The sequence below is a fragment of the Sinocyclocheilus grahami genome, unplaced genomic scaffold, assembly GCF_001515645.1.
Source record: "Sinocyclocheilus grahami isolate Dianchi unplaced genomic scaffold, SAMN03320097.WGS_v1.1 scaffold259.1, whole genome shotgun sequence".
In the NCBI taxonomy this organism is placed as follows: Eukaryota; Metazoa; Chordata; class Actinopteri; order Cypriniformes; family Cyprinidae; genus Sinocyclocheilus; species Sinocyclocheilus grahami.
Genome location: NW_015505438.1, coordinates 924,671 through 939,707, shown reverse-complemented (window position 1 = coordinate 939,707; position 15,037 = coordinate 924,671). Strand labels below are relative to the sequence as shown.

General features: G+C 36.9%; 1 protein-coding gene across 2 annotated transcripts in view; it reads left to right on the top strand.

Moving 5' to 3' along the window:
• Positions 1–2,293: 2,293 nt before the first annotated feature.
• LOC107598979 (mediator of RNA polymerase II transcription subunit 27-like) overlaps positions 2,294–15,037 on the top strand; it is a 66,346-nt gene continuing 53,602 nt past the window's right edge. For both annotated transcript variants that reach the window (XM_016290449.1, XM_016290448.1), the window contains exons 1-2: positions 2,294–2,528; positions 2,919–3,063. In XM_016290449.1, the coding sequence (XP_016145935.1) occupies positions 2,326–2,528; positions 2,919–3,063 (348 nt within the window). In that variant the 5' untranslated portion in view covers positions 2,294–2,325. The remainder of the gene's footprint in view (positions 2,529–2,918; positions 3,064–15,037) is intronic.

Sequence of the window (15,037 nt, the reverse complement as noted above, 5' to 3'; positions counted from 1 at the left end):
CTCTCTCTCTCTCTCTCTCTCTCTCTCTCTCTCTCAGTCAGACCCCTGCCATATCACTTGAGATGGATGAGAAACACATGCACACGTAACTCTTCTCCGTAGATCACAGCAAACGCGTTCTCCTTCGTGCTTTCTTCGGCTGTCACGTAGTTTGTTGGTAAGCATTCTAGATAGATGCCCTACATCCAGACTGCTCCGAAGCGAATCCTGTATTGCCTGAAAAACGTGCATTTAAAGTTTCTGTTCCTGTCCCTGCCTTCATTGATGCCTCTGTCCTGTGCGCTCAAGGACAGACTTCAGAGTAACCTACTACACCTCCCATTCCCATCCTGTCTTATTCCATCCGCGCTCCTGCTCCATTCACTCTACTGTTCCTATCTATGTGCGCATCGCAATATCTGACTTTCATTTGTCTTTTGCAGACCTCGATGAAAATACTTTTGGCCACTGCAAACTGCCTGCCTTGTCTAGTCTAACTAGTGTGGAGCAGAAGTTTATCTACGGGCTTGAAGAGCTCAACCCGTCCCAGCAGCAGATGAGGCAGTCCGCCCCGCTTAAAGAGACAGATCAGAGGCTGAGGATTTGCAGTCTCCTCTCACAGCGTACTCACAAGTCCAACCCTTACAGCTTATACCGTTGTTTCGGTCAACATGTTAGAGGTATTAGCCTACTGCGGTAAAACGGTGGTAACTTGTATACATGAATAAATGAATAAATAACACATAATATAAAGCTTCATACACTACAATAAAACTGTAGCATAAATAAATTAATTAGCTGAACAAACATGCTTTTTTATTTTATTTTTTAATAAATGCAAAAATATGTTTCATTCTCAGAAAACGCGGATCATCAGCATGTCAGGAGGTCAAACAAAATTGTATATGAGCTGTTTTAGCCTATTTTATAGGCTATATATTTTTAGCTATTTAATTTATGCGGTGTGCAATTTCGAGGTGAGCAATAAATAACAAACACACAAATAAACAGTGTTGGGGAAAGTTATTTTTAAAAGTAATGCATTACAATATTGCGTTACTCCATAAAAAAGTAACTAATTAAGTTTCTTAGTTACTTTTTATGGAAAGTAATGCGTTACGTTACTTTTGCGTTCCTTTTAAAATCTGGACAGGGCTTGCTTGTTTGATTTTAAAATAAAAAAGTTATATTTTTGGCAAATATAAAAGCCTTTTCACACCAAAAGTGAAATGAATAAGCCTCAGGCTGAAGAGAAAGTACGTTTATGTCCGTACAGTAGAACGCAGAAGAAGAAATTTCAACACACTTCAGCAATAAAAAAAGACACACAAATGTTGTCTAGAGTAATTTGTGCTTATTAGTACGCTTGAACTGGATCATCGAACGTCAGAAGAAAAGACATTGGTTAATAGAATGGGATTAAATACATAAAGGATATTTGTGTTGTTTACATTTAATTATTGCAGGTTTGCGTCATATTCTGAGTTGCATTATTTTTATTCATTTTGAGCAATATTGAATCTGTGGATGTTTTTTTTGTGAGTGAGATGAATTAATGCATATTCATATTTATTTTAGAACTACAGTAACATCTGATTTCTCTCAACATGGGGACAGGAGAGTTGTCAATCAATAAATTGAAAAAATAAAAGTAACTTGCGTTACTTATTTGAAAAAGTAACTCAGATATTCTCTTGTAAATGAAAAAGTAATGCGTTACTTTACTAGTTACTTGAAAAAAGTAATCTGATTACGTAACTTGCGTTACTTGTAATATATTACCCCCAACACTGCAAATAAATAGTTTGAAACCACGACAACCGCATTGCAGGTAACATGGTTGCACATTTAACATAGGCTAAATGAAAGTTTTAGCCTACTCAAAAGTCTCTAGATTTCAAATAATGCTGTTTGTGTCGTCTAATGCCGCTGTTCATCATGGTAGCTGCCCAAAAACACGATGCCATGCACAGCCATAGCCTATACTTTCCGTGACGTGTAAATTGAAACAATGACAGAAATAGTGATTTACTTATTTTTTTGCTTACAAGCGAGATATTCGTTTAAAACAGAAATTAGATATAGGCTACTGCCACTTTCCAAAACTGCAACTTTATTTGCAAAACTTTTAGCTTTCGTCATTTGAGTCATTTTCTTATGATTAAGATTTTATTAAAGAATAAAGCATGCTTCTATCAATCATTTTGCTTGTGCTAGACTATTGGCACCAATAAACGACAGTTACAAAAGTGAACGATCGCGCCCCCTGTTAGAAACTACAAATCCCATCCTCCCTTCGGCGTCAGTGACGTCACTCGTGCGCCAGTGTTCGCGGACGCAGCAGTCATGGCGGACGTTATGAATGTTGGAGTGAATTTAGAAGCGTTTTCTCAAGCGATTAATGCCATCCAGGCTCTTCGTTCGAGTGTCACTAGGGTGTTCGATTCTCTTAAAGATGGGATGAAAAATAAGGAGACCCTTGAAGGGCGGGAGAAAGCCTTTATAACTGAATTCCAAGATAACTTACAGTCAGTCAATCGCGACTTAAAGTGAGTGTATTGTCTTAAGCATTCAATAACCCTGTGAAATGTTATAAAGGTAAACATAGTCACTGCCAAAATGCAAGCGTTAGCCTATTGTAGTAAACCATGGTAACATGGTACTACCCACTGCTGTCGGCTTGAAAAGCGATTATGACAGATTATGAATTCCCACATTAATTTATTTTGATTTTAATGTATTATGGTATGTTTTTCTAAATAATGACTGACATATTTTTAATTATGGCTCAGTAAATCAAAATATCTTGATTTTAGCTTGGCTTTGGGAACCATAATTAAAAAGATGCAATCATATGTGACTGGTTTTATTATGTGTGGTAAAAAAAAAAAATCAACCTTACCAGCCTGACGTTTGTTTCTTGTTTCTTGTTTCTGCAGTGAATTGGAGCGTCTCAGTACTTTGGTTGGCAGGCCGTCAGAGAGTCACCCCTTACACAACAGTGGACTGCTCAGTTTAGACCCCGTTCAGGACAAAACACCTCTCTACAGCCAGCTGCTCCAGGCTTACAAATGGTCCAATAAAGTAAGTTGTCTGCATTTTGTTGATTCACCTTGCATTATAGGCTTTATATGTAACACACACAGGAGATTTAAAGGTAATGGGATGACATTTAAATGACGAATGTGGTAAATGGTCTATTCAGACTTGAGCCATACGTCACTCCAGAAATATGTTCAATACTGAATGACGGAATAAAGGGTCATCTTGATGTGGTCCAGGGTTTCCAGAGTCTTGGACAATGTTAAAATGTTTAGTTTTTTTCCCAGGCCTTGAAAAAGGTATATGTATTTTTCAAAATGTGGGGTTTGGCAAGATTTTCTTTTTAATGTTTAAGTAAGATGTCTCTGATGCTCATTAGGGCTGCATTTATTTGATCAAAATGCAGTAAAAATGGAAAGGAAAAAAACCCCCGTGATAATAATATTGAAAATGTAATTTATTCCTCTGATGGCAAAGCTGAGTTTTCATTACTCCAATCATCTGTCACATGATCCTTCAGAAATCATTCTAATATGCTGATTTGCTGCTCAAGAAACATTTATTATTATTATCAGTATTATATTTTTTGTGGAAACCGTGATATGTTTTTTTTTCAGTGTTCTTTGATCAATAGGAAGTTCACAGAAATAACATTTATTTGAAATATAAGTACACTAGTCAACATTTGAAGTGGATCAAAACCTTTCATCAAAGTCAACATGAAACCAAAATGCGTTCTTGTCTCAGGACAACTTTGATGAGCTTTTTTGGTCCACTTCAAATGTTGCCTGCTGTATTTTGTGTCTTTGCTATTCTTCACTATCGATCAATTTAATGCATCCTTGCCAAATAAAAATATATTTAAAAAAAAACTGACAAAACTTTTAAACAGTCTATGATTAGTAATCATAAATGATTGGAAAGGTAATGGAAAAGTCATGTAAGTGTTTGAAATTCTCATTGATGAAACTTTCGGTAGACAACAGATAGGGCTGTACGATAAATCAAAATGGAATCGAAATCACGATTCGACAGAAGCTGGGATTGTCATGCGTGTCTTTCAGTGAAGCATGGTTCTGTGATCAGCAGTAAATCTCCATCCAAAGGCCAGAGGGCGCTCTCTCGCGCTGAAACTCCAAATACGCCTCGCAGAAGAAACCCAGGAAATGCCTATAGCGGTAGCTGGATAAACAGAAGATTTAACTGCTTTTATTGATTCAACGTGACTAATAAACACACGATTATGACAATATTTGGTTTATCCGAGTTATTATTATTATAATTTTCATTAAAATAAAGTATATTTATAATGCAATGCCTTTATCACTGCTTAAATACTATGAAATATGTTGCGTGCCTTATTCTGTGTAAGAAGCCACATCATCACACAGAAGGATTTATTTCAAACACTCGACTGACGTTATGAAGTGAGTTTGGAGTAAAAATATGTTATGAAATGTGGTATTTTCACATGCTTTCAGATGGAGCAGCAGTTCACTGAGAAGCTATGCAAACAGCTTTCATAATCGCGAACGATTTCTTCGATTTCATAATTGCGCAATAAAATGGTCTGCGATTTTTTTTTTTTGTTGTTGTTGTTTTTTTTTTGTTGCGTAACTTCTCAGTGAACTACGGCTCTGTGTAGTAAATGCTGCTCCATCTGAAAGCACGTGATGATGATTTACTGCTGATTACAGAACCGGCATTACTAACAAAATGTGCATGACAATCGCATTCAATTAATCGTGCAGCCCTAACAACAGTATTTTGTTTATAGTGCTTACATTTGATATGTGTCAGTTGTAAAGTGTGATTTTTCTTCAATGTTTCATTTACATTGGTCACTGCAAAAAATGCAATAGTAATAACTGGAGTGTCTCGGATATTAAAACATGAAGTACATTTCATGTTTCCCCCCCCATCCATTTAGAAGAAAAGCGCTGATTGGGGGATTTAAGTCCTGAACACATGGAAACTTCAAGCATGAAAGCTAATGGAGGCTTGTTACCAATGAAAGACCATGCTAATGTCAAAATTAATTGTTTTCAGGATCAATAACCAGTGGGAAAATATCACAGACTTTTATGCTTAATGACCCGAGAGGAGCAGAAATCATGATCATGATTAAAGTACTAGTCTTTAGTATGTAAACAGAGATCCATATTGTAGTTTATTTGTGTTCTACACAGTGATATAATAGCCAAGCATACAGATTTTTAGCATCATATAGTTAAAAAGTATATTTTGCATTCACTGTCAATTGGAGGTGTTGGTCAGAGCCTTTTTTTGCCTTAGTAGACAGAATGGACAATGTCTTCATTTAGTATTAAAAGTTACTTCACATCCATTCATGAATTCCAGACGAACATGAATACAAGACTTACATCATCATGGGCGTCAGACTCAGCTGAGACATGGAATTGAATATCATCTCGCGTCTAATAATACTTTAATACTATAATCAAGAGGAAGCAGGTCTACAGTTTGATGATCTAATTCGCAGCGCATCAATGAGACGCATTATCGCTTGTATCTGTGATTTGCTTAAAGCAATGTGAGAAGTTTGAAATGTAAAAACGCTTGCCAAGTCCGTCTGCTTAATTCGACAGAAAATAGAGTTGTGCTACTTCTTGCCTAGTAAATCTTCTTTTGTTCCTGAAAAAGCTGTAAAATTCTGTTCTCTTTGGATCAAGGTCCTCGAGCGAATCCTCTCAATAGAATGCGCACCACGTCTTGCCAGAAGAGCCCACACTTGAGATTCAATAGATGTGGGTGTTCTCACAGCAGAACCAACATTTGCTCAATATCCATTACGGCTGAGTGCTTTGACTTCTTTTGATCTTGAGTTGGTCTTCTGTCCTAAGTGTTATTGAACAAGATTTGCTATTCTTACTGTAAATGCAATTTCACAGTATGCGTGCGCTCTGTTCTTGAGTTCTTTGATGCTTCACCCTTGCAGGTGATGCAGGTAGCATTATGATAGACCAGGAGACACACTCTTTATTTGTTTTTTGGAAACACAGCACAAAGCAGTGGTTTGATTCTTAATTTGAGGTTTAAGTAATAGGTTATTAAAGGGTGAAGAGTGTTTTGCAGTAGCAGATCACCTGTTCAGGTATCCTGCATGAATTGGTGAATGTGTGGCAGGTTTTTGGTGCGGTAACTGGGGTTAAAGTGCTCAATCAATAGCAGCTACTCATCAGTTGCTCTCTCCACACTGTTTGCTTAATAGTAGGTGTACATAGGTCAGCTTCTTAGAGCAAAATCAAATCTTTTCAGCATTGCTATTGCACCGAAAAACTCTTGAAACACATTGTAGGTGTCTTTTTTTTTTTTTTAGTCATTCAAATAAATAAAACTACTTCTTTTTTTTTTGTCATATTGAATTGTTTTGAAATGTTTCCTGCCTCTTCTTGCCCAGAGGTGCTTTTAATAGAGGAAACTTTTTAATTCCTTTTTTTCCAGTTTAGTGTTTGTGCATCCCTTTCTATGCCACAGTGTCTGTATTTTTAATGAAATGCACAATTGTAATGGCACGATATTGGTTATTTATTTATGAATTTATTAATAGCACCATATTGGTTATTTATTATGAATTGATATTTGACTAATAGACCTATATATAATATATTGTATATTTAAATTGTATGTATGTATAGCCTATATATTAACTTTAAAAAAACTGGAAAGTAAATGTATTCAACATTTCATATTTTTAATCTAAATTTGCTAAAATAAAAATAAAAAAAATATATATTATATTATTATTAAAATAAATATATTCTTTATATTATTGTAACTATATAGACATTATTTAAAAATAAAATAACAAATATAAATAACAAAACTACAAAATTACAAAAACATTAACTAAAATTCCAATGAAAAATGAAAAATAAATAAATAAAAATACTAATTAAAAACTATAATAGTATCTCAATTATAAAATAACTTTGCTTTTTTTCAATTCAGTTTGGTGCCACTAGTGGTTTAGAAATGACCTGCTTCACCTTTGGCGGTTGTGAAAACAATACATTTTAGTTTAGATTAAAGTTGACTGATGAATTGCATAATACAACCTAGGAGTCCATATACCATTTATGTTTATAGCGCTTCATACAGTATAGATTGTTTCAAAGCAGCTTCACAGTAATAAACAGGAAAATAACTGAATCAGTGATACATACTTCATCAGTTGTGAGAGGACTTTAAGAAAGTAAATTGGCTTAAATTCGGTTTCATGTTGACTTTTGAGGTCAAAACTTAGATTTTTTTTTTCTTCCAGTTTGAAAACCTTAACTAAATGTCTGCGTTCTACTGGTCTCATTAGAGTGAGGCGGTACTGCATCAGGATGGTTTGTGAGCTTCTTCTGCCCTCTGGGTGGTAGGGCAGCTGTTTTCCCACACTCTGAGGGTCGGAGCGTTACAGCAGGATTAGGTGTGTCTGGGCTGGACGGTGTGCGGGCAAACATGGGCGTGATGCCAAACCAAGGCTCTCTGCAGAAGTATTGATGCTTCCGCGCTGTCTGCCCAGACAGCACAACCCCCACCCCACTGTAAACGCGATCAATGCGGACGTTTCCGCCATGCAAATTACCCCAGGATTAATGCACTTGCTGCTTTTAGTATGGCTGTTTTTGGCCATTGTCTCCTTTGAGTTGGTTTCTGGTGGCCCGTCAACCTGCGGTGTGGGCATCAGATATCAATTGGTATTTAGGATTAGATGGAGTTTTATTATTCAGTATGATCATTATGGAACATTTAAGGAGTTGCACCATGAAGAATCAACATTTTTCATTATTTTGAAATTAAAAATGGTGAAAACAAACTAAATTATAACTGTGACACAAAAGAAAATATATACAATAGTTTTTTTTTCTTATAAATGGACCTCAGAGGAAAAAAAAAAAAATAAAAAAAAAAAAATGTTTCCAAGTGACCCCAAATCATTTGAGTTGTAGTAAATTATAGAGCCCGACCGATATATCGTTTCGCCAATTTTATCAGCCGATATGAGCCTGTCGCAGATATATCAGTGTTGGCAAATATGCCGCAGATATGCCACCGATATGAAAAAAAAATTTTCAGAACATAAAACGCAGATAAAATGCTTGTAAATTGTGTAATTACGTAGTTTGTCCAGCAGAGCGCGCTCCATTGTTTGCTACTGGCGACCTGGATGAAACGCTTTAAAGCTTAAAGGTAGGGTATGTAATTTTTCAAAAACACTTTAGAAAACTGATTCGGGCCGAATAGCAAAACAAACTTGTAGCCAATCAGCAATAAGGGGTGTGTCTACTCGTGATGTGGAGGAGAGAACTTTCAGTGCATGGGATGGACATTAGCCGAGCCGAGCGACAGAAAGATAGATATGGCGGATAAAAAAACAAAAGAGGAAAACGTCTGCGGAACGATAAGGCGAGAAGTAGGACCCGTGTAAATATCGGATCAGCTTTCCAGCGCTGGAGAAAACTCAAGGAGCAGAGGCCTGCGATCGGACGCCGAGGTTGCTTTGTTTCTTCTCAATAGGTGAGTAACACCGTGTCTACAACAGCTAAAGTCTGCCTACACTGGACGCGATCAAACGACCGTTAAAAACCATTTGAAATTTGTGTCAGCACGTCATAAATTGAACCCGGCAGCAGTTTTCTGTCTGGGATTTTTTTGCGCCGCGCCGCTCACGTCCAATGTAGACACGGTGTAACATTGGTTTTGCTTTGTTTCACAGAACTAATCGTTGCCTGGGTTGTGTACGTATATGTGGGGCAGAGCTATCAAAATAGGGGCAAGACCCTTTTGGGGTAGGGGCGTGTTTGTTTTGGTGATTTCAAATATCAACATTGGCTACCAGAAATCGCTTACCCTGCCTTTAAGTGTATGGAATACTATTGAAACTTTGAACGGCCATATCTCCGTAACGGCGCAGCGGATCCGCACCAAATTCGGGGGATGCCTTCAGCTCGAGGAACCCTCTTGAACGCCGAATCGAGTGTACGTCTCGAGGCCCCCTTTCGAATGAGTCCACCCCCGCCATCGATAGCCCCCGGGGTCTTGGAGTTACGGGCAGTTAAATTTGCGGTTGGGCGCCGACCGATCTGGCGATCCCGGGGGGCTACTGACGCACAAAGGGTGGCATTCGAGAGGGCTCCTCGAGCTGAAGGGATCCCCCAAATTTGGTGGAGGTCTTCCGCCGCGTTCGCGAGATCGTGACACCAGCTAACACTTTCACTTCAATAAGGAGGTCTCTTGTTCAGGCAGCAGCATTCAAGCGTTGTTTTATTCGACCGTAAGTGCCCTGCAAAGTGGACTTCACATGATATTCTGCCATGATTCCAGTTCTAAGGGAACGTACACATTACATTCAAAGGGCATTAAAGTGCGCAAGACGTGAATTTAAATTGTATTTATTTACAGTGGTATATTGTGTCACACTTCACACTTCTCTAGTAAGTTTCGTCTGTGTGTGAAGACAGTAGGTCAAATCCGTGAATGAATGTTCCGAAGTGAAATAAACTTCAACGGAATAAAGTTGAATGGAATTTAATTTAAATAAAGTTGAATAAACTTCAACTTTACTGTTAAGTGCACTGATGTCAGACTAATTTTGGATAATAAAGTTTATTGTTAAATTGTCAAATGCCCTGCCTCCATTACATAGCGTTGTCACGTCATTATAAGTGTTTGATGACCACATTTGAGTGATCATTGCAAAAAATGTGTTTATGTATATATTCTGTTTATGTATATACATTATTCTATATATAGTACCAGTCAAAAGTTTGGACACACGAATGGGAAAGTGTCCAAACTTTTGACTGATACTGTACTATAATATACACAAAGAATATCGGCCGATATATCAATATCGGCCTTTTTTACACACTAATATCGGTATAGGTATCGGCCCCAAAAAACCCATATCGGTCGGGCTCTAGTAAATTATGGTGCAGATTTGTTTGTGTGTGAGTGTGATTTCATCCTGGCATATTTACAATGTACGTTTCACAGTTGCATCTTTGCCAAAGACCATCTTAAAATTTTGCTAATTAGATTTTTAGTGAGTAAGTAATCTGTTCAAATGCTGCAGTCTGTTAAAGTTGGTCCAGTTGTATTTGAGAGTGAATAGATCAAGAGTTAATTAAAGGGACACATGTTTTGCCTTTGGCTACTAGCTGTCACTCACCCTCATTATGTCCTTAGGTGTTTTGTCTCAGGAATCTCAAGGTCCACTTCTTCCTGAGGCCTTAGGTTTTTTTTAAGTGAGAAGCATTTTACATTAGAAAATATTAAGTACAAAATAATGCAGGGACATTTTGAAACTAAAAACAATGAACCTACTTTTTTTCAAGATCACTTGACCAGCTTTTGTCACACAGTATCGGACAGCATTGGTATTGCCACAAAAGTCTTAAGTTTACATGTATCATAGGATCTTCCTGACTTTGTTGCATGACTTTACAGTCTATTTTAAGATGGTTTAATGCCTGTTTAATTGTATTTGAGACGTGGTTGTGATCTGTCAGTGCAGCAGAGATGTCAGGGTGCACAGAGAGATGTTTAAACACCTGCTTATACCTGTATCAGTGCACAGTTAAGACATCAAGCTGTTATTCTGTCTAAATATACTAGAGCTCCCCTAGTGCCAGCAGACCCGGGGCTGCCAGGAGCACATGAATTATGTGACATTCCAGACTTTTTTGCAGAAATGTTTCATGATTTTAATCTCTGTTTGAGTTTGTTTTTGTGTCTCAGGGGTTAAAACTTGGGTAGAGTGAAAGTACACCCGTTGGCTTAGTTCTGTTAAAAAATAAAAATAAAAAAAGTTAAAGAAACATTAGACACAATTAAATTACATTTATTTACTCACCTTCATGACATTTTAATCCCATATTATTATGTTAAAGACAAAAAAGGAGCATAAACATAGTCCATATGACTTGATATCAAATGGTGGTGAATCATGTGGATCATTTTTTATGGTGTTAGTTATTTAAATTTTTTAAATAATAATTTTTAATATTTTTAGTTATTCATTTTAAAGTATAAATTGCTAGTGACTTGATTTTATGGCAAAGAACAGCTTGGGAAGTGCAAGTTTTGTTATAACATCAGGAAGAGTAAATTATGCCAGTTTTATTTTTTTTAGGTGAACTATATCTAAATTTGTTCATTTATTTATTTATTTTCCAACAATTCCTAATCTAATTGCTAATCTCCTAAATGTATCTATGAGGAATGAAAATATTCAATTATTATAAACATCATTATTTTCAACTTTGAATGTGTACATTTGACTTGACAATGATGAGCCTTTTGCTAATCAATAAATGTGTGTTTTAATATTTTTAATGTGGTTCATTTGATTATTTAATTAATTCACTCTAATCAAGTTCAAGTGAGAAGGCAAATCTGGTTGTTGCATTGGTTATTTTTGGTCTCTGCCCACCATATTTTTACACTATTTATTGCATTACAAGTAACAATATGCAAATGCAATTCCCATTTAATGAAGCCAAAGCCTCAGGAAGGAGGAGACCTTGAGATTTCTGGAGCCAAACACATCAGGCAATAAACGATGGTGAGTGACAGCTAGTAACCAAGGGCCAAACATGTTTCCCTTTAATTGTCTTTCGTATAACATGTAAGCATGCATCATAAGTGAGTATGACTGTGATTGAAGGAAACTCTGTGAGTAAAATGACTTTCACAAGGTCACTTTGCCAGCGGCGCTCCGATATTCTTCTTCTTAAGTGACTGGCTTGCACAACTGGACAACTAATGAGATCAAAAGATTAAGAAGCAGAAATTAGCCCCACTTGTGTGAAATTCCTAAGGTTGTAATTTGCTTATGTGTTAAAGAAAAATCTCTATTCTTTGGAAATGGACTTTACAATGAACCTTTACATAAGCAGTCTCTTCATTCAGACAGATTGGATCTAATCTCAAAGAAATTGTACATTTGACTTTGTTCTAAAACATGGAGGGAATTCAAATCATATTCATACAGTTGAGCCAGCTCAGACAGCGCCAAGACTCCTGATGAGCTACGGGAACAGTGTAGATGTATTTTATATTTTATTTCATTCCAGCAATATTATTATCCACTAGAGCTGTCATGATACGAACTTTTCAGTAATTCATGCCAGTACCAGTAAAATTGAATGTTTTGCATTACCTATTTACTTACAGATTTATTTAGTTAGTTAGTTACTATGCACAGCAAACCAAAAATAAATGTATAAAATAAAATACAATAATTAAACACACCTTTATTTAAAAATTCAAAGGAATAATTCATCCAAAAAATGAAAATTCTGTAATTTTCTCACCTTTGTTTTGTTCCAACCCTGCATGATTTTCTTTTTCCAGTGAAATACGATATTTTGAACAATGTCACTGTTTTTGTTAATACCAGTAGAATCTAATGTTTTTCATTACCATGTTTTTGCACAGCGGATGAATGAATAAAACAAACAACCCTTTATTTAAAAATGTAATGGGATAGTTTAGCCACAAATACAAATTCATGTATTCATAAATGACTCTCATCATTTACTCACCTTTATGTAGTTCCAAACCTGAACGATTTTCTTTTTTCAGGGAAACACAATATTTTGAACAATGTTTCTTTGTGAATATACAACGAAAGTCAATAGGGCCCAATGTTGTGAGGACCACAACATACTTCAAAGTAATTTTTGTATTCCTCAGTAGACAAAAAGTCAGTGTAGGTTTGTGACAACATCAGGATGAATAAATGATGGCAGAAGTTTTTTTTATCCCTTTAACACTTTATGCAAAATTAAATGCTTTGCGTCACAACTAATCATGTGACATTCGACAGAACCATTGTTGTTAGGCATCAGTGAAGTCACACTTGGAATCATTTTTTGAGAGCTACAGTGGAGAAAACTATTTAAAATATAAAAATAAAAAAAATCATTTATTTTAATAATCACGTGCATCTATACTTCAGGATTTTTGCACTACAGCTGCTGGGTCTTCACCTGTTTGTGCAGAAAGATGTACGATTTTGTTCACTTTCAGTAAATTCTAACCTCTTCGCTATACAACAGTTGAGAACAGTAGAGTTGCCACTATAGGCTGGATGTCTCACAGCTATATCATAAATCAGTCTTATATTATGGATATTTATATATAAGCCTACAAGTTGTTGTTTTTTTGCCCTCAAACTAATCAAAAGAATGCTGTGAATGTTGCAGAGGCTCGTGGCTTTTCACATCGTGCAATGTCTTGAAACCGTGCAGCTGGTTAGGCGCTTTAATCATGTCTTGAACGAAGCTGTCAGAAGAAACAAATGGCAGGCCTCAAACCCAGAGCCCACAATAAGATCAGAGACCAGCGGACTTGCCATCACAACATGTTTCAGCCCTGCAGTTAATGATGGAGCATGTGTCTGCCAATTGCCGTGCCAGGGAGGACTAATAGCCTGGTCAGTCTTTAAGATCAGCGTGGCGCGAAGGGACGAAAAAGGGTGGAAAAGAACGAGAAACAACTAAGAGGGGCCGGAAAAAAAACAGCGACCTTTTGAAAATGCACTGCTCTGAGAAAAATGTTTGATGTGGTAACTTTAGCCAGCTTGGATTCCTTATTAGTTCTAAGACAAGGGAGTGTAAAGTTGAAAGAACAGTGGTCTCTGCTCGCCTCGACCTGCTAATTCCTCATTAAAAGAGCAAGGGACAAGCGAGAACCTTTGATTTTTTTTTTCTTTTCCCAGTGCTTGCTATTCATATGAGTGAATGTTCATTTAAATTGTTTGTTTAGAAGGCCGTGGAGACGATGTCTATTTGTAAAGTTTTTGGTTGATGTTAAAATTGGATGAACTTAGATGATAATGGTGGTACTTTGTAGGGTTTAACCTAATTGTTATCACTGCTTGTTTCTTAGTTTGTAAATGGTAATTTAGGAATATTTGCTCCATTTTCTAAACCTTCCAAGCATTAGAAATTGAAAGGGGTCCTATTATGCTCTTTTACAAAGTCTTGATTTTGTTTTGGGGGTGTACTAGAACATGCTCTCATGCTTGGTGGTTCGAAAAACGCATTATTTTTAACATAATTTACATTATTAGAGTACCTTTCTCCCCAGCCTGGCACAAACAGCTCAATTAGTTTCCCGGGTTTGATGAAGGTCCGCCTTCCGAAAAATGAAATGTGATGTGATTGGTTAGCTGTCCCAGTGCGTTGTGATTGGCGAACAGCTTAGACGATGTTTCAGTACTGCCACGGCCCTTGCTCCGTCTTTCAACAAAAGCTTTTTTAACAGAGTTAAAAATAAATTGCAAACACTGTTTCCTGACGTCATCTGCTTTCGGAAGCCCAAACAAAGACCTTTGGGCATGGAGGTGAAAAAAAACAGCGTTTCAGGTGGTCGCACACCGGACGAGAAGTGTTGCGTCACGCCACGTCTTTAAAATTCAAACACATTATTTTCTATGAGTGTACGCACACTGGCGGCGCCCAGTTACGTCGTGTTGTACTTGTTATAAGAATTGTTCTAGACGCGGCGTGATGCTGCGCTTCTCATCCGATGTGCGACCGCCTTTTGACATGCCAAAAACTTGATGCTACAGCACAGCAGCTCTTCTTCGTTTTCTCTGATGCACTAACTCTGCAGCAGCACTTCGTCGTCGTCGTTGTCGTCTTGTCTGATGCACTCAACCAAGCGTTCTAACCACGACCTCGCCTCTCCCCACACCCCAAACATTCAAATTTCTGTAAGCGGGAATTATTTTAATGATATTCTAATGGACCGCTTTGTGATATCACAAAACCCAGAAACCAACGCTGTAGTCCAAATGAGCCGTTCGTTGTAGTTCTTGAAAAGGGATTTTTTACAAACGAAATATCTTTGGAGTAGACTTTGAGATTTGTAACTTTGTAGCTTTTTTATGCCCAAACATATACACTGACTAAAATTCAAAAAGTGAAAAAGCATAATAGGACCCCTTTAATATGAATTGATACATGAAATGGAAAAATGTCCTTCAGCGCAT